The sequence below is a fragment of the Acomys russatus genome, chromosome 3, assembly GCF_903995435.1.
Source record: "Acomys russatus chromosome 3, mAcoRus1.1, whole genome shotgun sequence".
Classification (NCBI taxonomy): Eukaryota; Metazoa; Chordata; class Mammalia; order Rodentia; family Muridae; genus Acomys; species Acomys russatus.
The window spans coordinates 14,385,781-14,409,252 of record NC_067139.1 but is presented as its reverse complement, the minus strand read 5'-3'; the positions used below and the strand labels follow the sequence as shown (position 1 = coordinate 14,409,252).

At 39.8% G+C, this 23,472-nt stretch overlaps 1 protein-coding gene across 1 annotated transcript in view; it reads left to right on the top strand.

Moving 5' to 3' along the window:
• Cdkal1 (CDK5 regulatory subunit associated protein 1 like 1) overlaps positions 1–23,472 on the top strand; it is a 532,156-nt gene that overhangs the window by 112,684 nt on the left and 396,000 nt on the right. Inside the window, exons 4-5 of the mRNA XM_051169450.1 lie at positions 10,004–10,100; positions 18,509–18,557. Of these exons, the coding sequence (XP_051025407.1) occupies positions 10,004–10,100; positions 18,509–18,557 (146 nt within the window). The remainder of the gene's footprint in view (positions 1–10,003; positions 10,101–18,508; positions 18,558–23,472) is intronic.

The window sequence follows — 23,472 nt, the reverse complement described above, 5'->3', positions numbered from 1 at the left end:
GAAGACTTTCACGGGACATCCCTTTTGGGCTAGTGTCCTATTATAAGTGAGTATATACCATGTGAATCTTTCTGCTTCTGGGTTAACTCACTCAGTATGATCGTTTCTAGTTCCATCCGTTTGTCCACAAATTTCGAGATTTCCTTTTTTCTTAATAGCTGAGTAGTATTCTGTAGTATAATTGAAGCCAGTTTCTTTATCCATTCTTACACTAAGGGACATTTAGGTTGTTTCCAGGTTCTGGCTATTATGAATAAGGCTGCTATGAACATGGTTGAACAAATGTTCTTGTTGTGTGGTGGAGCACATATATTTCTTTTCATCTGTAGGCTCTCTCTCATTTCTCCCTCTCCTTATAATTTATCAAAGATCTGAGACCTCTTGACTGTTGGCTTCCTATGGGCCAAGTTTTATCCATGATTATGGTTCTCCAAGGATGGGCCTCCTTGAAGGGAGGAAGAGCTACTGATGCTTTTTAGCTGTGGTTTTCAGGCCTATGTGAGTCTCTTCTACCTGCCTTCGAGGAGATAAAGCTCACAGGCCCACATGTAAGAATGTGTGCTGTGTGTTTAGAGATGTACTTGTAATCTCAATTCGTGAGTAACCCTGGGGGCTGGCCACTGTGAGCTTTCAGAAACTCATGTCAACATGGGTTCATTTTCCATCGCAGAGGTCTGCTCTTTTAGTTCCCGTCACTTGTGTCTATGGCTTTTCTTTATGTGTCATGGTTTTAGAAGTTTCACCCAAATGGGTCCACTATTTGGGTTGTTCTGGTCTCTCCCTCATTTTCATCAAAGTTACAGATTTGCTTTCATGTATGATTTTGTCTCATCTGTTTAATTGTAGGGACACACTGAGCTTGAAGTTTCTATTCCTTTGGTCATCTCAGCCTCTGAGGACTCAAACTGTAGTGTTTAAGTTTACATGTTAAAATTATTTAGTGAGAGATTAAATTCACGTTCACTTTCTTCTCTCTTTTTTCTCTTTTCTTCTTTTTTTGTTTTTTGTTTTATTTAATTAACTTATTCGGATTACAACTCAATTGTTATCCCATCACTTCTATCCTCCCACTCCTCCCTCTCTCCCTCCCACTTTCACCCTATTCCCCTCCCCCTTTCACCCTATTCCCCTCCCCTAGGTTTTTTTTGTTTTTTTCAGACAGGGTTTCTCTTGTGTAGTCTTGGCTGCCCTGGATTCACTTTGTAGACCAGGCTGGCCTTGAAGTCATAGAGACTTGTCTGCCTCTTCCCCAAAGAGTGCTGGGATTACAGGCATGTGCCACCGCACCTGGACCACTTTTTATTTATTTATTTTTTTAATTCCGGTTTTGACTTATGTTACCCTAACAATTTTCATATGATCATTCTGAGTGGGAGTTTGTCATCTCATTCAGACCTTGTTCCTTTTGTTTTTAGCTTCAAATTAAGAATTTTAAAGTATTTGTACGATGATAAGGGTCTAATTTTATTTATGTGTGAAAATACAAGTAATATGTAGCTCTTTCCTTATAACTTGCAGTGCTAAAATTAGCTAATATTAGTCCAATAGAATGTTGGCTGTCTCTACTCTCCTCATCAGTGTTTACACAGCCATGAGCATGTATGTACATGTATACTTTGAACATAGTAGAGTATAGTAAATAATCCTTATTGTTCACAGAACAATCCACAGGATGAAACGGAGCTATAATTACTATAGATGCCAATTTACCCTAACATTAGAAAATCATCCCAATATTGATACATGTGTGTAATTCCCACACATTCTCACAGACAGGAGGCTGAAGCAGGTTGGTTGCTCTGAGTTCAAAACCAGCCTGGGCTACTTAGTGAATACCAGGTTTGTTAACATCTTGTAATTAGACCTTTACTCGGCCAGAAAACAAACAAAAAGTATTTTTATAGGCAAATGGTTAATTATAATAAGATTATATAGTTAGGCAATTTTAAAAATATTTATTCTTAGCATATATATTTTTTAAATTTTATAATTATATTTAGGTACAGATAACTTAGGAGTGTACATTTAACCAAGTTTAGTGGTGAGTTCTTTAGCTGTTGCCTTTTCCAGCTTGACAATGTGAGCCACAGATTTAGGACCCAGGATGTTGCCTCCTCAGTGGCGGAGGATCTCATTGTATCTGTCATTGTAATTGGTCCTAATAGCTTCCACCAGCTTAGCCAGAGCACCCTTGTCTTCCAAGTTAAAGTGTGTGAAGGCAACAATGGAGCAAGTCTTTCTGTGGATCAGCTGCCCCAGCCTGGCCTTTTCCTTGATCATGCAGTAGGGGATCCCCATCTTTCAACACAGGGCAGGTAAGAAAATCTCCAGCTAAATGTGTCTATGCTGTGGGCAACCACCATCAGCTGAGCCTTATTCTTCTCCACCCAGGTGGTGACTGTATTGCCTTCTGCTCAAAGGATAGGTGGTCTGTTATTTGGGATATCCCCTTTCCCAGCAGCTTTCTTCTCAGCATGCGCCAGTAGCCGTTGGCTCTTCTCCTGCGTTGTCTCTGGCCTGTACTTGTGGGCAAGCTTAAACAACTAGGCAGCAGTTTGCTGGTCCAGGGCCTTGGTGAGCTGGTTAATGGCAGGAGGTAAATTGAGCCATTTATAGAGGATGGCCCTTTGCTGCCGCAGCCTGATGTTGCACTGCCATTTAACGAGCGTGGGGCTGGATATCCTGCGTGATGCTAAAGTTCTTGGGCCTTTTCTCAAACAAAAGATTGACCACTTTTTTGGCTCCCGTTTCTTCAGGATGGTGGGGGCAGGGCCACCTTCTTCCCTTTGGCCTTCTTTCCCATGGGCATCTTGCAAGGCCAAAGGAGAGAGAGAAAGAAAAGGGAATTATGTTAGTATATATATTTATAGCTCTGAGTCATCAATGATATCTTATTTCAGGTCAATTTAGTTTTAACCAATTGCATATGCTGGGAGATACAGGGTCTTATGCATGTTAGCCAAACATGTCTACCACTGAGCTATTTCTCTAATCCAGTATTAATAATCCTTTAATTTTTTTTTTGATAAGTTGATACAATGTAGTTTGGTCATACTCACTCTCAACTCCTCCCAGATTCACCTCCCAGCTCTCGATCCTGCCACCTGGCATGTCTTTGACATTTGATAATCCATAGGTTCCACTTTGTGCTGTCCATATACTTGTTGGTGTTGGGCCTAAGGTACCTCACACTTTCTACTTAGTGATTGATCAGTAGGTCTTGGTTGATTAGCTCAGGGTTTTCCAACTGCTGCAGTGCTGTGTATCATTTTTTCATGGATACAGATAGATATTTTATTGTAGCTTTCCCTAGGGAGATAACAACAGTGAATCCAATTGAGGCATATTCTGAGTATGTGTTTTCCCAAAGCTAATTGATGCAGCCCCAGCTCCCTTTCTGTATGATTCTGCTGAGCTTGACTTTCCTCTGCATAATGGATGGTGGTCATAGTGAGGAAACCTGCCTTCAGTTATACATTACAGCATAATTTGGTTTGTTTAAGTCCTCTTGGTAAATGGTGAGTGCTGTTCTCGTGGTTGTTTTAGCTCATAATTTGAATTGATGTTGTTGTGATTTTGCCCATGAGCTGGCATCGAAATAGAAAACTGACAATTTAACCCACCAAAGTGGATCCTGTTTTGATCATTTATGTTGTCAAAAGTGCATTTGTACACAGTAAAAATACACAGTGGTATTTCTGTCTCTGAAACCACTGTGCTTGCTTGGTTTGGAAGTGAATAGTGATTTCAAGGTTTGGTGTGCTGCAGATATCTAGGCCTTTGCTATTTGAAAAGGATCCCTCCCCACAGTTAAAAAGTTGCATTTAATTATGTAGCTTTGTGATGAATGTCGCCTACACTAAGGCCAAATTAGTTCTATCTATTGCTACGTCACTTTTCCGATGTTATGCTGTAAACGCACCTGGTGCTTTTAGAGGAGAAATGGAACAAAAAGGAGAGTTGGGTGTGGCTTACACACTCAGAAAATTCTCTACAATATTGTAGTAACTTATGGATTTGATTTTTACTTGTTTGATTTAAGGATTTATAAAATTCATATGTGGGTCAGGATACTACCTTTGTGTGTAATTGAATGTAAGAATTATTTCATCTCATTGGATTGCTTGTATTTTATTTTTTGTCATTTATTTATTATTTTTATGTTTTTTCATGTATGTTCACATATGTAGCAACTTGTGTGTTTGTGCATACACACATTTGGAGTAAGAAGACTATTCTTGGTAGTTAGTTCTTGTCTTCTCCCTTTTTTTAGAAGCCCGATCTTTCTTGTTTCTTGTTACTGTGCTGTGTGCTCCTAGTTAACTGTCTTTCAAAGTTTTTGTTCAGTTCCCTTGCATCAGCGTCTCCTCTTGCTACAGGAGTAATGGAATTGCAGACCCACACCACTGCATCAGCTTTATTAAGTGGGTCCCAGGGAGCCAAACCCAGGTTGTCAGGCTTGTGAGGCGAGTGCTTTTACATGCTGAGATGTCTGCCTCGCCTTCATTTTTAGAGTTGCAGTCCATACAATGAAGGTTCATGGAATCGAGGCCTTTTACTTTTCAATGTGGAAAATTCAGATGAAGGCATTCATTGTACATGCTAAGTTAAGACTAGACTGAGCTATGCCACCAGCTGGTGTGTACCCCTCATCCTGGGATTCATTTGGCCACCTCGTCATAGTATCAGAGTTTACCATATCCAGATGCGCTTTAGGGAAATTACTGCTTGCGTGTAACAGGTTTGAGTATTTTGGTCATCTGCACAGAGTGGCCTCTCTGCTTGCTCTTGTCACAGGCATGGTCTCCTGCAGACAGCTCACCATCCTGTATACTTTTTTCTTCTTACAAAGCATAAGGCCAATACTTATGCTTTACTTTTCTCAATTACAATAGCACTCCATGTTGGATGCTGGCTTATACTCCAGTTACTTGGAAATTGAATATCCCTGTGTGTCCCAGAATATATCTGTCTGGACCATTGTTTTGGGTTTGTAAATCTTAGAGTCGATATTAATTTTACTTCAAGTTATTGGGAGCCCATGGCTTAGCTGTCCAAGTTGTGACAACAGTCTTGTAGGGTCACAGTGGCATTCACACCAACTATTTCCTTCTTGAATGGTTTTAGTATAGGGAAAGCATAGTGGTTAATGAGCTGTACCAGAGTTTCTCTTATTTGCTTAGGTGTGTTTCTGTATTTCACATGGCTGTATGACTATACATCAACTCACAGAATATGAGACCCGTCATGAGAACATCTGATTGTAAAAGTCATTCCCATAGAGTGTAGAGGTGTGCTTGTTTTTACAGAAATACACCGCCATGACCCTCTTTCTGTTGCTGTCATGAGGAACAGTGTTACATTTAACAGTATAAAACCTACGTACACTGAGGGGACTTTTTTTTTTTTTTTTTTAAATTTAAAGAGATTTTTGGCAAAAGAGCACATTTCAATGGATACTTTTGTATTAATACCAATTTTCAGATTAGGTATGAAGAATAAGGGAAATGCAGATGGAGAGCACACAGTGCCCCTGACCTGACCTTGTAGAGCAAGAACCAGGCTTCCCTGCACACATCTCCTGTTAGATGATTTGCTCACTAGATTTGGGTGAGTAGAACAGTCAGATACTGAATTGAGGTTCTGCCTGGAAGGCGTTAGGTCCATGCTCATGTGTTCTAGAGAAGGAAAGCCTTTTCAGTGTTTGTGACTGTGTTCTAAAATGTGGGACTCAATGGTCCAGGTGATCTTGGGCTCCCTCCAGCTCTGGCACACTCGACCACGATCATCGCATCTTTTTGAAGCTCAGTTTTCTTGTCTTTAAGATAAAGGAATGCCACTTAGTCATCATTAGGTATCTTCATGCTGCTATGAATTCCAAGATTCTGTACAAACTATTTCTTATGTTTGGTATTCTGAAGAGGAGGTGGCTGCTTTATTTTTATTTTCTGTGTCACTCAAGTTAATGGTCTATGCAGGTGCATGTCAGTAGTCTTATTTAGAGAAATGTTTCAAGAATGTATGAACCAATATATTAAATTAACTTTATATTCATTAAATTTTTAATTAATATTATAGTGCCACCTGAAAGGAAGATATGGTAATTCATACTATTTAAAACTTTCCTGTTATTATTCTTACCAGCATGCATATTTGAAGAATAAAAGCTTTAAAAATATCTGTGTTAGGTATGTTTCCAAAGAAAAATAATCTCACCTTATATTTATGTGAACAAAGCTTATTAAAGAAGAAGAACAGACTGTAAGAGAGGGATGCTTAGAACAAGGACATTCTGAGAATCTGTATCAAAGCTTTGGAGTATTAGTTTGGTCACAGTAAAGTGTGGCATCAGTGTGCTGCGGCTGGGCTGAGATCTGGTTCAGATGGTACTTCTAGTCTGCCCTTTTGCTGTAAAGCCGAATTCAACAACAGCTTGGAACAGTTCTTAGTGAGTTACTGAGTCAGGCCTTTTCCTGAACCTTCGCTCCTAGTATTCTGGTGTTGTTATTCCTTTACAGACAGCCTTTTCTGTGCAGTGATGTGGTTACACTGTCTTTCTGCTCTATTGTGTCCTCATTGTCCCTGCTGTCCAACTGCATCGTTCTCTGACCCTGTTTCTGCTCCTTCCTTCTTACGTTTGCTTATAAAGATGTCTTCATGATGGCTCTTCTTGCTTGCATACTGATCTTCTCTTCAAGTCACCAGCTCTTTTCTCTGTGATCAAGAATTGTGTGCTTGGTGCCAGGTTGCTTATAACTTTTTAAAATTATCCTTTATTAACAGTGTCTGATGAACTGTAGCCATGAGTTTTCCTCATTTCTGTGTTCCCTTCAAATTATTTCAGTTTGTAGGAAACAGGCATTTTCTTAATTAAAAAATATTTAATTATTTTATGTGTAGGAGTGTTTTGCCTGCATGTATACATATGCATCATGTGCATGCCTGGTGCCCAAGGAGGTCAGGAGTGGGTATCAGAACTCCTGGAACTAGAATTACAGATGGTTCTGAGCCTCCATGTGGTTGCTAGGGATTGAACTTGGTTCCTCAGCAAAAGAGACAAGTGCTCCTAACTGCTGAGCTATCTCTATGGCCCCCGACATTTTCTTTGGTCATAATTATTGGTGATCTTTTGGATACTTGGTTGTGATTCTATGTGGTATAGTGAAGGTTCTCAAAAAGCAGGATGTTAATTGTCATATAGAATTTAATAATGAAAATGGAAAGGTATTTTCATTTGATAAGGAGTTTTACATTCGCCATTAAATGTATTTGTTTGAAGTGAAGTGCTTTATCAATAAAGCCTAATTCAGGTGGCAGAGAGGACTGACAAGTCCTTTGGATGCACTGTGAGTCAGCCAATCTTGTGTTATTAACAAAATTCTTTTAGCAAGTGGTTTTAGAATTTCAAGTGGGGAAATTTTGTTAAAAGACTCTTAAGACAACTACTAAAGGAGGACATTTACAAAGGCTCTTGAAATAGTAAATTTATAGGTAGCACAGCCAATCAAAATGCAGAGTGAATCATGTAGCTCAGTCCTAATTGATACATATATAAAACACTCCTGCACCTAAGGCTCAGGGAACATTGTGAAAGAGGGAGTGGAAGGACCATAAGAGACAGAGGATCAAGGAGTTTGATGTAAGATTATGTCTTCCAGTAATGCCAGAAGCTATACCTGTAAATGCTCTCCTCCTCATCATTCAAACGTGCTGAACAAGGAAGATGCTAATGAACATGCCAAACCAGACAGGGAAAAGCCCATGATACCTCAGCCTTACACAAAGAACTATAAGCAACTGAGTAAAGCTGGGAGTGGGAGAGGTTATCCTTCCCAAGGAAGAGCACACCAATGGTTGTCCAGTGGCAAATGGTTTGCCCTCAAAACACACACACACACACACACACACACACACACACACACACGTAATATTATATTGACTCAATAGGTTATATTTAGGGATATATGTATATTCAAATATATATATACATGCAAAAATGTTTAATGATATAACAGGCTATGAATTTGAAGGAGAGTTTGGGCGGGGCATACAGGAAGGTTTAGACAAAGAAAACAGAAGAAATGTAATTAAATTAAAATCTAAAAAAAAAATCCCCCAGAAAATAGTAAGTTTATATCTACTGAACCTGTGCACTGGAAAAGTTGTCAGAAAACAACAAATATATGCTGAGTATGGAGACAAGTCACTTCTTTTTTTTTTTAAATTTTTTAATTAATTTATTCTTGTTACATCTCAGTGGTTATCTCATCCCTTGTATCCTCCCATTCTTCCCTCTCTCCCATTTTCCCATTATTCCCCTTCCCTATGACTGTTCCTGAGGGGGATTACCTCCCCCTGTATATGCTCATAGGGTATCAAGTCTCTTCTTGGTAACCTGCTGTCCTTCCTCTGAGTGCCACCAGGTCTCCCCCTCCAGGGGACATGGTCAAATGTGAGGCACCAGAATACGTGAGAAAGTCATATCCCACTCTCCACTCAACTGTGGAGAATGTTCTGACCATTGGCTAGATCTGGGTGACAAGTCACTTCTTGACATATATTCTAGGGTCAAGTCCAGAGACTATGCTGCAAGCATCTCAGCTTTCTCAGTTGCTAGGGTAGCAAGGGACCCATCATGGCCCATAAATTATGGCACTCAAGAATACAGTAGTAAGGGCAGTAACAGACTTCTTTATTAATGCTCTTGAAAAAGAGATGAAGACATGGACATTTAATTTTAAAATGAGCAAAGGATATAGTTGATTCTAGGAAGTTTAGAAGTTATGTGAGTCTGCTTTTAATAGCATAAAATCAGTGTTGCTGAAAGCACTGAATGAATGGGCAATGCTCACATACAAATATGCCCATTCGTTCTTCAGCAAGGAAATGCTTCATAAAGTAGCCAGCTGTGCATTTGAACCTGTGTTTCTACTTAGAACTCATGTGTGTTCGTTAGCTTTTATTACTGTGAAAAAATATTAGAGGAAATTAGTGTATAGGAAGGACATTTATTTTGACTTGCACTGCCAGATGATTCTGTTAGTGGTGAGAACTTCATGATGGAGCAAAACTGCTCACATCTTTGCAGCCAGAAAAGGAGGAGAGGAAGAATCTGGAAGCAATGATGGAAGGTCCAAGAGTGTACTTCCTCCAGCTAGTCCTGCTTCCTAGATTCCCATCCCTTCCACATTGCCATCTAATTATGAAGTCACTAATGGATTCACCCATTGATGAGGTCAGCTTCATTAGCTGATCTTTCTCATTGAGTTCCCAACTGCAGATCTTGTTGCTCATCGCTCTTGGGGGGGTCATTTCAGATCCAGATTGTAACATTATGCTATGGAATGTAGATTCCACATCAAGGTTTTCTGTAATTTTTTCTCAAATATTCAAAAGTGTATATAAATATGTGTACAAATATGTACATCCCTGCATATGCATGGATACATACATCATCCAATCATACTGTGTGAAGGATCACAGGAAACACAAGAAACCAATAACCATAGGTTGTGTAGGGAGAAGAAGCGGGCAGGGAGTTTGGCAGTTTCAATGGTATGAGATATTTCCTTTCTATGCTTCTCCTCTGTTGGAATTGTTTTGAGCTATACTTTATATTAGTCAAAGTCTAAAAAAGAATATATGTTTTGTGTGTATTTTATTACTATTTTAAATGCATGGCTTGTTTGAAGGCTTAGTCTGTCTACCTGGAAAAGAGATCTTCGCAAATATTTCATAAGAAATTAAAAATTTTGTATGATTGTTTTGTTTGGCAATGTAACGATAATGAAAAGCACTAATAAGACACATGCAGTAGTGATATGAGAAACAGGCACACAGTGCATAAGTTTAACTATGAATGTTTTCTTTAGCCCATTGCCAGAAAATCCTGCTTTATGTTCGATGGTCTTGTTAACTGGAGAACTTAGGTACACTAATTTCCAATTTCTAATGTTGTGTCAGTGAGCAATAGAATTCACAATGATTTTCTTCATTGTTACAGAAAAGCTCAAGAGGAGAATAAGAAAGTTGTCCTAGCCGGCTGTGTTCCCCAGGCCCAGCCTCGTCAGGACTACCTCAAAGGACTCAGCATCATTGGGGTAAGAGTGGACCTGATGCGTAAATAGAACGACATGTTGTTAACTCACTTTACTTCCTCTTTCTAGTTTACTTACGACTTTTCTCAACATACTGTCTTTACCACCTCTGAAACTTTGTCCTGTTTGTGTGACTTTCACCCCAGCACACAGACACACACAGAGACAGACAGATGGATGGACACACACAAACACATGCGCACATACACACAATGTTGTAGGTTTTCTTACTAAGAAACTTTCACTTTAAAAAGCCACATTAAGGGGATTATGCCCTGTAATGACCTGATCTTCATCCACTCTTGTTGCTCTCCAAATTATGCCTAATTTCCCACCTTGCTGACTACCTGTTTATCCTCCCTAGTACATAAATGTATGTTTTTAGAATGTTCTTCTTGTGTCCTCCTCACATCCAGGTCTCAGCTTCAGTGCCACCCATGCTGCACAGCTCTTGATTGTGCTGGGGTCCTCCAGGATCCCATCTCTGGTACCTTTGCTCACTGTGTCTAAGAGCACGGAGTTAGGAGTTTAGGTTTAGAAATGTAATTGTGCAGTTAAGTGAGTTCCCCACCCCATCCCCCAGCTCCAATTTAATTATTCACGCCAGGACAAGCTTTTTCATCATGTTAACAACTTGTGTGTTTCTCCAGCCGTCTTCACTCATGCACACATAAATGTACCCATTAAATGTTCACTGACTATTTTGACCAAAAAATAATTTTCCATTTTTAGTTATGTTCTTATGCTTAACTGTTTGGCAGTCACATCTGAGACATCCAGAGACTGCCTTAGTTCACAAAATGACCCCATGCAAAGCTTCTTAAACTGTGAATTGTGACCCCATAGTCATGCAAATGAGCGGGATGGGATGGTCTTGACACATTTGGCAAGTGAGAAATATTTCCGAGTGCCCAACAACTAACAATAAATCCAAGTTACCATGTAGCTCCTAGTGTGCAGTGTCTCTGGCTGTGCGTGCCTGTGTTGCCTCACATGACTTACCTGTAGCCTGGCTCTGCACAGGTCTGTGCAGTTTGTACTGAGCGTGCTGTCAGGTCCCACAGCCCAGGTGGACATCTCTCCTGAACTGCCTCAGCTCAGATTCCAGACTGCTCATGCTGTGAACTGCAGTGTTTTCAGACTGCACAGGTTGTGACCTGCTTTCCTTTTCCTGTACGTAAAGAACTTTCTGCTCTTCCAGAAATATAATAGTTGAAGTACAGAGAACAAAGAGATTTGGCTTTTCCCTAGTGTCATTCTTCAGTATCTACCAAGTCGGTATATCTTTGGATTGTGTTGTTTTAGAGGAGCAAGCCCTTGTAGCTCATCAGTATGCAAATTTTCTTTTATTTTAAATAAATGGTGAAAATATATATTGATGAAGTATTTTTTTAAAAAGACTTATTTATTTATTATTATGTATACAGTGCTCTGTCTGCGTGTACACCCGCAGCCAGAAGAGGGCATCAGATCACATTATGGATGGTTGTGAGCCACCATGTTGGAATTGAACTTAGGACCTCTAAAAGAGCAGTCAATGCTCTTAACCTCTGAGCCATCTCTCCAGCCCTGATGAAGAATTTTAAAATAAAATTCTTTATGATTTATTATCAGCAAATGTTTGATTTATATGTTGAGTTTATAATGTATATCTTTATCCTGAAATTCATATATATATATATGTATACATACATACATACATATATATATATTTAAAAAATTTTTTTTGGCTAAAAGGAGTTACAGTGGAAAATGTTTAAGAAGCTTCCCCGAGAGTGTAGTTGGGTTCAGTCAGTATTTCTTTAGTACATGGTGGTAATTTTTCTTCCCACCATTCCTGAAGATCTTAGGAAGTGCTCACCAATGATCGTGAAAATTAAGTTTTATTTTAAATAAGGGCGGGTCAGGTGGTTCAGTGGGTAAGGGTACTTGTTGCCAAGCCTAATGTCCTGAGTATGATGCCCAGGACTTTTAGGATAAAAAGTGATAACTCACGTTCAGTACTTGCATGCAACCAGAAACCAAAGAATTAACAGGAAATGTTGGCTTCACTGCTCTACACGCTGACTTGTCTGGCAGCTTGTCTAGGAAAAAGATTCCTTAGATGGATGTCAGACCAGAACCTCCGACAATGGTGTGCCCTCCACTTGGTCTCTTGCGGACACAGGTGTGTGGACCTCTTTTCTAGCCCAACTAGAAAGTTGTCTTTAAGGTGTTCCTTCGCATCTTAACAGCTGAACTGCAAAGTGGACTACTGACTTCCAATTCCCCAAGCCTGCCTGTTCCATATGACTATTTCACTTTAGGCTTAAATAAAGCATTCAGGGCTTCAGCTGAGTATGTGGTGGCCATGGGTGGGTGGTAACTGACACTGTGGACTCATAGCTGTGAGTATTTCCACTCCTGCAGAAAGCTCTACGGTCAACAATTGGGAGATGCGAGAACAGCACTTCGCACTTTTCATTTGCTTTGGGTGCCAGCATGTTGGTTTGTTTCCTCTCAGCATGATTAGTTATGAATCTGAAGTCTTTTCTGAGAGCAGGGTAAAATATTTTTATGGGCTCTTTGAAAGCCCCTCATCAGGATGACTCATTAATGTTATTTATGAATTGTTTGTTCACCAACTCTTTATTCCTTGTTGAGAACATATGGAGTCAGTATGAGAACATGCTGCATGTTTTCTCTCTTTGGATATTTATAATCAAGTGCCCGAAGGGCACAAACACGGTTTTACTTATTTTATTTGAATTATATGCTGTTGAATAAGCTTTTGTGTATCCAGGGCTGCAATTTATGGTACTAACTGAGAATAGCTTTCCTCTTCTCCCAAAGAAAATTCGGTCTATTGTGCCCTCTTCAAGGGGAGTGTGGGTCTGCTTTTGTTCAGGGTGTTTCTCTGTCCCCTCCTCCCAGCTGCATGGATTGTGGCCTAACTTCTCTCTCTTCTTTCTTCTGCCTGTTTTGTGGCTCTTCCTTCTCTCCACCTTTTCTCACTGTCCTCAGCACTGTGAATGGACACAAAAGTTCCCCCAAATTACATAATAACCATAGTTTCTGCTCCTTTGTAATTAAGTAAAAATAACCATTTTTTTATTCTGTTTCTATGCACATTTCTTTTTGGTCCTTTGCCCTTTAAGGATGCAGAGCTCCTGAAGTCCAGTTGCATAGAGCTCTGAGGTCCTCAGTGTCCTTTGATCTGCATGCTTTCCTCAGTTGTTATTTTTCCTTTAATGACTATCATAGTAGAACATTTGGTTAAGTTCATCTTTTTTTGTTTTTAGATGTAATAGCTTTTTTTTTTGAGATAGAATTTATATACCACACAATGCATCCGTTTGTAGTGTGTAGTTTTATGGTTTGTAGTTCATCCAGAGTGTGTAACCATCTCCATAAACAACATTTTTCACTCCTAGAAGAAACACATGGCTCCTTACTGCACCTGCCCATTTCCCCTTTGGCTCTTCCACAGACAGTCACTAACTTGTTACCTCTCTGATGTTTTCTCTTGTGGATGTTTCATTTAATGGGGTTGTAAGTATGAGGACCACTCTGATTTCTCACTGTGTATAGGTATGTAGTATCTCTCATTGCTCCTGTCCTTTTTACAACTTAATGTTCTGTTATCAGTTGGTGGGTATTTGAGTTCACACCCCTTGGCTGTTATGTATGTTACTGTGAACATTGTGTATAAGTTTTTGGTGTGTATAGGTTTTATTTTTGTTGAGTAGATTTGGAATTCTGGATTGAGGAAATGTATGGTATTCCTAGCAGTTGCAGCCTCCAGCAGCAGGTGTCACTGTTTGTGACACAGCTGTCAAACAGGCCACAAATGCTGGGACCCTCAGCCCTCTGTGGATGAGTCTTAACGGCTCTGGTGGCTCGTGTTAAAACTCTCAGGTCTAGGTCACCTTGAGACCTTTGCCTTTAGGATTGCCAACTCCTTAGAACTTTGTCACTGGTGGAGCCAGAACTTTGCTCTCCAGCTGGTTGCCTTTTTTCAATCTTGGATCACTGCATTTTCTTGCCTTCTCTCCCCTTAGGCAGTTTTCAGCTCCAGTACCTCCTGCTCCCCATTCTCTCTGGTCTCTGCCTTGGCTGTTCTGTAACTCTTCAGCTCTCTTCCCATGGCTGTGGCTCCTACTCCCAGCAGGGTGCTAGTTGCCACTATTGCTACTTTGTGGCTGCTTTGGCTGGCTTCTCTCCACATTTCCACTCAGTCTAATGATGATAATGATAAAAGTAGGCACAAGACATGGTTGGAGAAGCCTTTCATTAAGGCGAATGCTGTATCTGGGAGCAACACAAACGAGAGATTTCTGACTAACTTAAAGGGTAAGCTGACTGTATGTCCTGAAGTGACAGGGCAAGGGTGTTTGTACAGTCATGGCACAGTCACTTACAGAAATGAAGGTCTGGGTTTGTATCAGTTAAAGACGTTCTGCTGAGGTAGCAGGGGACATGCTAGGTAAAAATGGTGGCTAGATTTGAGTATTTTGATGGTGTGAAGTTTGGTGTGAGCTGGATGATGAGTCTTCTGGAGCAGGACTTGTTCTTCGGTAGCAAGCAGCTGTGGTTGCTGTGCAGCTTCCTCAAGGCCTCAGTGAGGTGTTCGGAAGAGTTGGTAGTCCAGCTCAAGGCAGCCGGGGCACCAGGAGAGGATCCAACTTGTCAATTAGTGTCTAGGCCTCCATTTTCTTAGCTTAAAGGGGCTGGTTCTTTAACAAATGCTTAAGATTATTAAGTAGCTAACTTAATAATTTTAATATTTAAAAGTAGCTAACAATACTGTAACAATGATTAATTCTTGCCTCAGTGTCCCAGAGATAGGTGGATCCTTCCAATCTGCCTCAAAACCACCATTTAATCTGAGCTTCTTGTGGGCTTACGCTTCAGTTGTCCTAGTAGGATTCGTAGTTTAGCTTCTTGACTTTGTAACCAATGTCCACAATGCTTCACTGTTCTCCTGCCTCCTGTTCTGTGTGTGCTATAAGAGTACATATTGGATTCTGCCTGAACCTTTCTCTTTATTATATAGGAAAACATTATTGTTCTGCCTCCATCACTGAGTTATCTCATCTTTTTCTCATTTTATCCTCTATCTTTGTTCTCAACCGATAACCTTGGTTATACTGTACACAATTTGGCCAAGTCCTCTGCCTCTCACCGCTGTCCAAATCCCAGGCAAACACTGTGTGTGTTGTGATTTACACTCACCCAAACTTGCAGTTTCTTCTGTGTCAACTCCAGTGGGAATCACCTGCATGCTGTTCCAGCACCCTGCTTCTATAAGCAGATACCAGCCCTCACTTTTCTTCACAGGTACCAAATAGCTGAGCCCACACTAATTAAAACCTCATATATTTTTCCTTCTCTCAATCCTTCCTCTCTCCCTTGCCTTACACATTGGCTCTACTTATTCATGTATTTTTTAGGCTTCATCTGAGGCCCAGTGCATTGTCAACTATTTACTTCCATTTCCTGCAAGTCTGTGCCACAAGTCTCTCCATGCAGTGTTATCTCCATCCCTTTGGTTCATTGTGGCATACATTAGACACTCGCTGTATGCCAGCTGACTGAAAGATAAAGAGAAAACCTTGGGACAGCCAGTTTACCTTGAGAAAATCTCATCTGCTTGTTAAGTCTGTCAGAAATAATCAACTGAGAATTTCCCCATGTCCTTCACTATTTGGTCTCCATTCTTATCCCCTATATTCCTTATTCTTAGTAGGTGACCTTTTATGTTATTGAAAACCACGGAGGCCAGTGGATGAGTCTGTATCTCCTGCACCCTCTGCAGGAGTGCCTGCTCTGCCTGCCGTGCTTCTTCCTCCTCCTCCTCTGACTCTATGGGAGACTTTCCGTTCTAGTCTTATTTGCCATCTTTCTTTCCCTTTTTTCTCCTTTCATCCCCCCATCTCCTTCCCCCTCCCCAGCCTGCTCTTGTTCTCTCTCCTCCTCCCATTTTCTCTTAAATTTATTATTGTACTCCTAGTCTCCAAAAAGAATGAATTTCATCATAACATTTTCCTACATGTATATAATATACTTTGATCATATAAATCCCTCTAGTACCCTCCTTCCTTAACCCTGTCCTATTCCTTAATAGGTCCTGGACTTTTGAAAAGTCTATATTTTAGCTTTTATGGTGTCAACCTCTTTTTAAAAAATTATTTATCTGATTTTAACGTTTATTTCTTTTCCACCCTTTTTCCTCTTTGCATTTAAACGGTTAAGAAATATACCTAGGCCTAAGTATATAAGTTATTATTGTTAATACATTACATTATCTGTTTCTTTACTTGCAACTTGTTTCCACTGTACCTGTACCTTTTCCTGAGGCTTCCGAAGTCCTCACCGTGGGCTGGATGATCTGCAGTGTCGACACTGGCTGCTCTCCCCTGAGAGCAGGCAGAGACAGTACATGACTCATGGTTGCATGCCTCTTCAGTTTTTGTGTGTGAGACACTGAGGTCAGAGAAACATTTTTAGAGCCATCATATGTATTTTTAATACATCCTGTGTAAAAAGTCCTTCTCATCCCAGTTTAGGTCCAACACGTCACTGTGGAATGACAGTGCTGTGTTTTAATCAGTAGATTGTGGATAAATGCATATGGTCTCTTTAGGGAACAGGATGCTAGGCAGCTGGGACACGGATGCATGGGGAACAGGATGCATGGATGATGTGTACACATACACCTGCCCCTTGTGTTTTTTCTTGTCTGTGTATATGAAAACCTCTTATGGTTTGTTAAAATGAAAATGGCCACAGAGAAACCTCACATGCACTCGAATCTTAGTATCTAGTGTTCATAACGAGTTATTTTATTTGTGCTGCAGAACTAGAAGGTGAGCCAGGTATGGCAGGATGTGCTTTTAATCCTAGCACTCTGGAGGCAGAGGCAGGCAGGTCTCTGTGAGCTTGAGGTTAGTATTGCGCGTGTGTGTACATGCATGCGTGTGTGCCTGTGTGTGCCTGTGTGTGATAGAACAGTGATACTTGGAACATTTTAAAGGATCAGCTTTGAGCTATTTCAAATAACTTCTCTAACTTCTGAGATCATCATTTTATGTATTAATACTGTCTTATTTTGATTCTAAATTCATCTGTGCTCCCTCAATTTTCTTAGTGTCTTTTCCTGCCTTTGTTCAGAAGACACTTTTGGTCCATCACTCTATTTTTTTTTTTAACCTCTCCCTCTGTGGCACTCCCTGTCCTGTGGCACTCCAGGACTTCTTCCCTGCTCACCTGTATGTAGAAAGCGACCTCTCCATTGACCTTGTGTAGCCCAGGACTGAATATGCTACACAGCACGTGGTACTAACTCACTGAAAAGATTTTCAAAATTGAAATAATAAAGTACTGGATTTCCCACAGATCTCTTTAATATTAGCACATTCCATTGTGTGCTGTGCCATTTTGTGCCCTGTAACTTGAAAGTTTGTAGGAAGAGATATACTTTATTAAAACTAATTTTATATCTCAGCTTGTGTTGAGTTTATGTGGATAGCTGTTGCCTGGCTTTTTCTTGGGAGACAAGAGCAAATGTCTATCCAATCAGTTAAGACTCTGACAATAGATCAAATATATAATTCAACACAGTTGAAGCCTTAGTGCACCTGTGAGTTTATTACTTTATTACAGGGGTTACTTAACAAAGTAGGGTGGCTCCTTGCTGCAAATCCCACCCCTGTGTGGGGAACAACTCAATACAACTTAAAGCAATCCCCCATCTCTCCAGCAACTGTTTACATCATATTTAATGTTGGGTTAGGAGTATCATTAATGTTAGAAGTTCTTGAGCTTTCTGAGCCTGTTTTCTTCTTCTGGGGTAATGTTTCAGTCCCCAGTAACCATGATGCAATAGGAAAACACATTGTATCATATTGTGTGATGTCTATACTTACCATTGGTTGACATATGTCACTATTTCACAGGCACAGGACAGTCACATAAATTACTTTTGGTTATCTATCATCTGTCTGTCTGTCTATCTATTTACCTATCTATCATCTACCTAATGTATATATATAATTAGGTAATTCAAGTAAAACATACATAGGTGGTTCTATCTATTATCTATCTATCTATCTATCTGTATCTATCTATCTATCAATATATCTATCATCTAATCTAGGTATAGTTTTTATCTATCTACATAAAACTGTATATATATTATATATAATTGAAGTTAAACCTTTATCAATGCCTATATCTTTATCTAATCTTTTTTATGTGTATATATGTATGTGTGTATTAATATAACTTACATTTTATTTAAATTTAAATATTACTTCATACTGAGTAAATAAAGTAAAACCTACATCAGTGTTTTTAGAAAATGCACCTTAACTCCAGCAGGTGTATGAATGCAGTTCCCTCTCTGACTTCTTATCTGTCTCCCTTTCCAGGTTCAGCAGATAGACCGTGTGGTAGAAGTTGTGGAGGAAACAATAAAAGGTAATGATGGAATGTAAGATGCATTTTCTGAACTAAAATTTTGATATATTATTCAGTAAACACTTATTGAACATTTTTATAAAGGAGATTATTGTAGGATAAAAGAGATAAATTTTGTCCTTGGACTCACCATATTGACTAGAAGGTTTATATATTGTGCAGCTCACAAGTGAACCAATGAATTCTCATAGTTTCTTAAAGTTTTTAATTTAAGTTTTCTGTAAAGCACTGGAAAAAAAAAGAGTAATGAAGTCATGAATAAACATAGTGGGACTTGTGGATTTTCAGAGTAAAACAAGGTAATCTTTAATCTTATTAAAAGAATTTTAATTTTGAAAAGCAATATACTATGTGTTATCAACTATATAGCATTCTGGAAGAGGGCAACTATAGAAACAATAAAAGAAGCAGTGGCTGTCAGTAGTTAGACGTGCAGGGAAGAGTTAAGTGTGCAGAACCCAGAAGATATTTGGGGCAGTGATAGTTTTGATGTGATATTGTGATGGTGAACACGTATCATTATACATTTGCTCAAATCATCAGATATTTACTGACAACTGTGAACCGCAGTGGCTGTCCATTAACAAGCATACTGAGGCACTTGGGGCAGCGTATAGGCATTGGTGATGGACGCTCTCTGCTTCTGCTCAGTTTAACTGCGAACCTAACGCTTCTCTGAAAAATAGAATGGATTTTAAAAATGAGTGGTATTCAACAGTGACCTTCGCTGGAGGTGTGTGGAGGTCCAGTTTCTGTAGGAAACAGAGGCCTTTCTCTCCCAGGCTAGGTTGATGAGGGACAGCATCTCACTGATGAGTTTGGCACAGCATAGACTCACTGGAGAGGCTTTGCTGAGTTTAGTTGTGAGAAACAATAGTAGAGCAGAGATGAAGTTGATGGGAATTTGAATTGGCTGTTTAGAGGATGGTAATTGATGGTTTTAGTGCTACTGATATAATGAGAGGGCCTGACAGGTGCACTTGACAGGTGTAGGCACTGAACCTGTAGAGGTTAAGTAAGTGGCTGTTTACTTTGTTAACAGAAGACTGAGGCAGAGGCTTTGCCTTCATCTTAATGTGTAAAAGATTCGTTCTTCCCCTTCTGTTTCTACTGTCCACACTTTATTTAGAGAGCCCAAGTCAGAGAACTGATGAGCCCGGCCCCCTTCACCTCCACCATAGCATGGAGACACTTGTGTATTGCCTTTGGGCACATTATTTTCCTGATGCTTAGTGTTCTCAGCTGCAACTGGAGAGGATTTGAAAGTGTTCCTGTAGATTTTGTTTTTATCTTACTTTCCCAAACAGGACTGTGTAACCTCTGATTGCCTCTCCAGAGATATTTTCCACATTCATCTATGTCCATTCAGGCTGGCATTTATGTGCTGTATTACTTTGTGTCCTTTACTCAGTGGTACCCAGAGGGACTCCTGCTCTCCAGTGCCCAGGAGGACCCTCACATATTTGTCCATTAGGACCTTTGCTCTCTGGGTCCCAGTAGGATCCTTGCTTTCTAGTATCTAGTAGAATCCTTAGTCTCTGGAGCCCAGTGGGATCCACACTCTTTGACATCCAATGATACCCAGTTAATTGGGAGAGGTGGCTCTTTTCTTGGAGAGGCAGAATATAAAAAAGTATATTAGAATTATGTATGTTATGTGAAGATAGTTTGGTAATGGAGTCAGAACTTGCTGTGTTTTACAAACATAGAGTAAAGAATATAAAGTTTATATATAACACAAATTCTTTGTGGGACTGACACTTTACAATATTTATCATATGATATAAAGCAATATGATGGAGAAATCAGAACATTTATGTGTGTGTGTGTGTGTGTGTGTGTGTGTGTGTCTGTCTGTCTGTTTGAATATATGCATGATGCCCTAGGAAGTCAGAGGCCTTGGATCCACTTGGAGCTGGAGTTATATGCATGTGTGAGTTGCCTGATGCATGTGTGGGAACCAGATTCAGATCCTCTGAAAGAATGGCAAGCACTCTTAACTGCTGAGCTATCTCTCCAGCCCCATCTCAGTATTTCTGTATGTGCTGTTATTTTAGTTACTGCTAAGTTCTTTCTACTTGAGGAACATGCTGTCTCGTCTTATTGGCTGAATAGGAGCTTGAGTTGTCAAGCCAGTTTTAATATTACATATTCTTGTGAGGAAGCTGTTGCTTCTGTTGAACTCACTCTAGTTTTCATTTCTCAAGATGAAAATATTTGGAGGGAGGGTCATACTTTTTCTGTGAATATCTTACAATGCCCCTCCCCATCAAAAGTGCTGTCTCTGAGGAATTAGGCTGAATGGAGTAGAGAACAACTTTGACTTCTTTCTGCCCTCTGCCCCCTGCATCATGTGGGGTTGCTTTCCTGGGATGTTTCCAGGAGGCTGACCCAGAGCTTAGGGTTCAGAGCTGCCAGTTTAGTCTGCACCTAATAGGTCTGCATTTGTGCAATGTTAACATCCAGCAAGAGGTCAAGATGTCTGGGCAGGAGCTGTTGGTGGTGGTGATAAGCTGGGTGGTCACATAGCAAGAAACCAATGGCCTGGCTTCTAAAATGAGGAGAGTTGAATGAAGTTTTGAAGGAACGTCTGGCTGTTGGCTGTTTTACAAAGCCTTCAGAAAGAAATTGAAAGACAGAAGTAACAAATGGAGTCCCAGTTGTCGATTGTTGATGTTTTTACCACATGCAGTGACTCTCCAAGCTAATGTGTGAGAATGAGAAGAGGGAAGACGTTGATGTGTAGTATCACAACTCAGCTAGTAAATGTATATTTTGTAGATCATCATGTTTCTAACATTCTTTTACTGTGTGTCTTGGCTTGTGAAAGCCTGGCTAGGTAGCCTTCCCCCTCTCATAAAGGTCTTTAGAACTGTGGGGTTTAGTGAGATTTTTGATCTTGATCCATAGACAACAATGAGTGTTGAAGCAATGTGTGTAGCGACTATTGCACAAACCATATAGGATGGCTTGGCTTTTCATAATCCAGGTTTATTGTTGTGAATTTGGAAATGGTTGTGAATCATAAGCAGCTTCCTTTTAGGTTCAGAATTGACTAATATGTAAAATAAAATGGTTTCATGAAAAAATTCAGTACATTGGTTCCAATGTAAAACCATCATGGAATCAGGGGTTTGAGATTGCCTTATAAATAGCTGCTGAAAGCTTTTATGGCTTATAATTGAATTTAGTTCTTACAGTATTGAGTTTTAAGTGATATTTAAAAGTATTAGCTTAAGAGGTATTTATTAAAGATGGCTAATAATCTATTCAGCTATATGTGGCCATTATATATAGAGAGAGATGAAGTGGGATTATATTTAAAATGGAAAGAACATCCCAGAAGTTGACTGCATTTGTGGGTTCCATTCCACGTGTGATGCCACTTCTCTTTCTTTTTTGTGTTACAGTTGCATGCCTCTGTCCTCATCTTGTTCCATCTTTATTAGTTTCTCTTCAGTGAGAGTATTAGGACTCAGCCTTGCTCTCCTGAGCATCATTCTTTCCATCTCTTTCTCTTTCATTTCTTTAACATGGACCTGATGTAAAACTGTTTATTTTACCTTCTATTTCTGTTAATTGCTATTGTCTTGACTTTTTTTTCCTTCTCCCTTAATTCTCACCAGAAAGATGATAAAATAAAAGTCAATCTGTCTCCATTTAAAAAAAAAAAAAATTCCTTTCCTTGCCTGGCGTATGGACAGAATTTGCTTTTGGAGACAGAGTCTTATGAAATTGCCTAGGTGGGCCTTGGACTAGTGATCCTTCTGCCGTAGCCTCCTCGGTGTCTGGAGTCACAGGCCCACAGCACCAGGCTGTGCTAGCAGTCATTCATGGTATCACAGTGCCTGACCCCGGCAGCTGACAAGATGGGTCAAGCCAAGATACAGCCTGTGATGGTTAATTGTAGTCCTTGCTTCATGGTCCTTATGTGAATCTTACATATTCATTTTCCTGGTAAGTTTGCTCCAGGAATCTGCCCCTCCTCCATTTCCCTTTGTTCAGCATGTTTCCCTGGTCCTTCCTGTTTCATCTCAATGTCATACCTTGCTTATGGCATCTCCTTCATGTTATTCTTTTTGTTGTTGTTGTTAAAAATTCTTTGTTTGCTTCAGAAGGCAACAAAATTGATAGCTGCATGTGAAACAGGATATAATTTATAATGTGTATTCTAACTCCATTGCCTGTGTATTTGATGAATATTTTGAAATTATTTCCTTCGAAACAGGATATTAAAGACAGATAAAATATCAGAAATTCGAGTTTTATTTTGCTAATCCTTTTTAAAGGAAATGATTTCCTTCCTTTCATCTTTTTCTATATATAACAAGCGACTTTTATGCTTTCTCTTTTGTCTTTGGTGTACTAAACACCGATTAGCCTATTGTTAGATGTGACACGTTTTAACGAGTCATTGGATTAGAAAATAGCCCTCTATGTCATTGCATATAGATATGATTCTCTATTTACATGCAGATAGTGAAAATAAATAATTTATTGAATGTTATTAGAGCAGACTGCAATGAGGAAATTTGCCTGGAGCTCATATGAAAATGGCTCTCCTTTTGGACAGTCGCTGTTGTCCCTTTGGTCTCTTTCAGAGTAATGTTGTATTATCCTACCAACCCTCTTCATCTCTTCGTTAGCTGGACCTTGATTGAGGAGTTCATCTTTCCTTGACCATCTGTAGGATTTGGTTAGCCAAGTACTTGTTAGACTCTGGCTGTATACACTGTTAGAACAGACACTGTCGGAATACAATCCCGTCTAGTGGTTAGTGCAGCAAGGGCTCTGACTGTGGTTGCCTTGGTTCTGGTCCTGAAAGCTGTCTCTTCAGGTGTTTAAACAGTCTGTCCTTCTGAAATGAAGGCTGAGGAGACATGTGTAACATTGTTTATGCATTTGAGCTTATTTT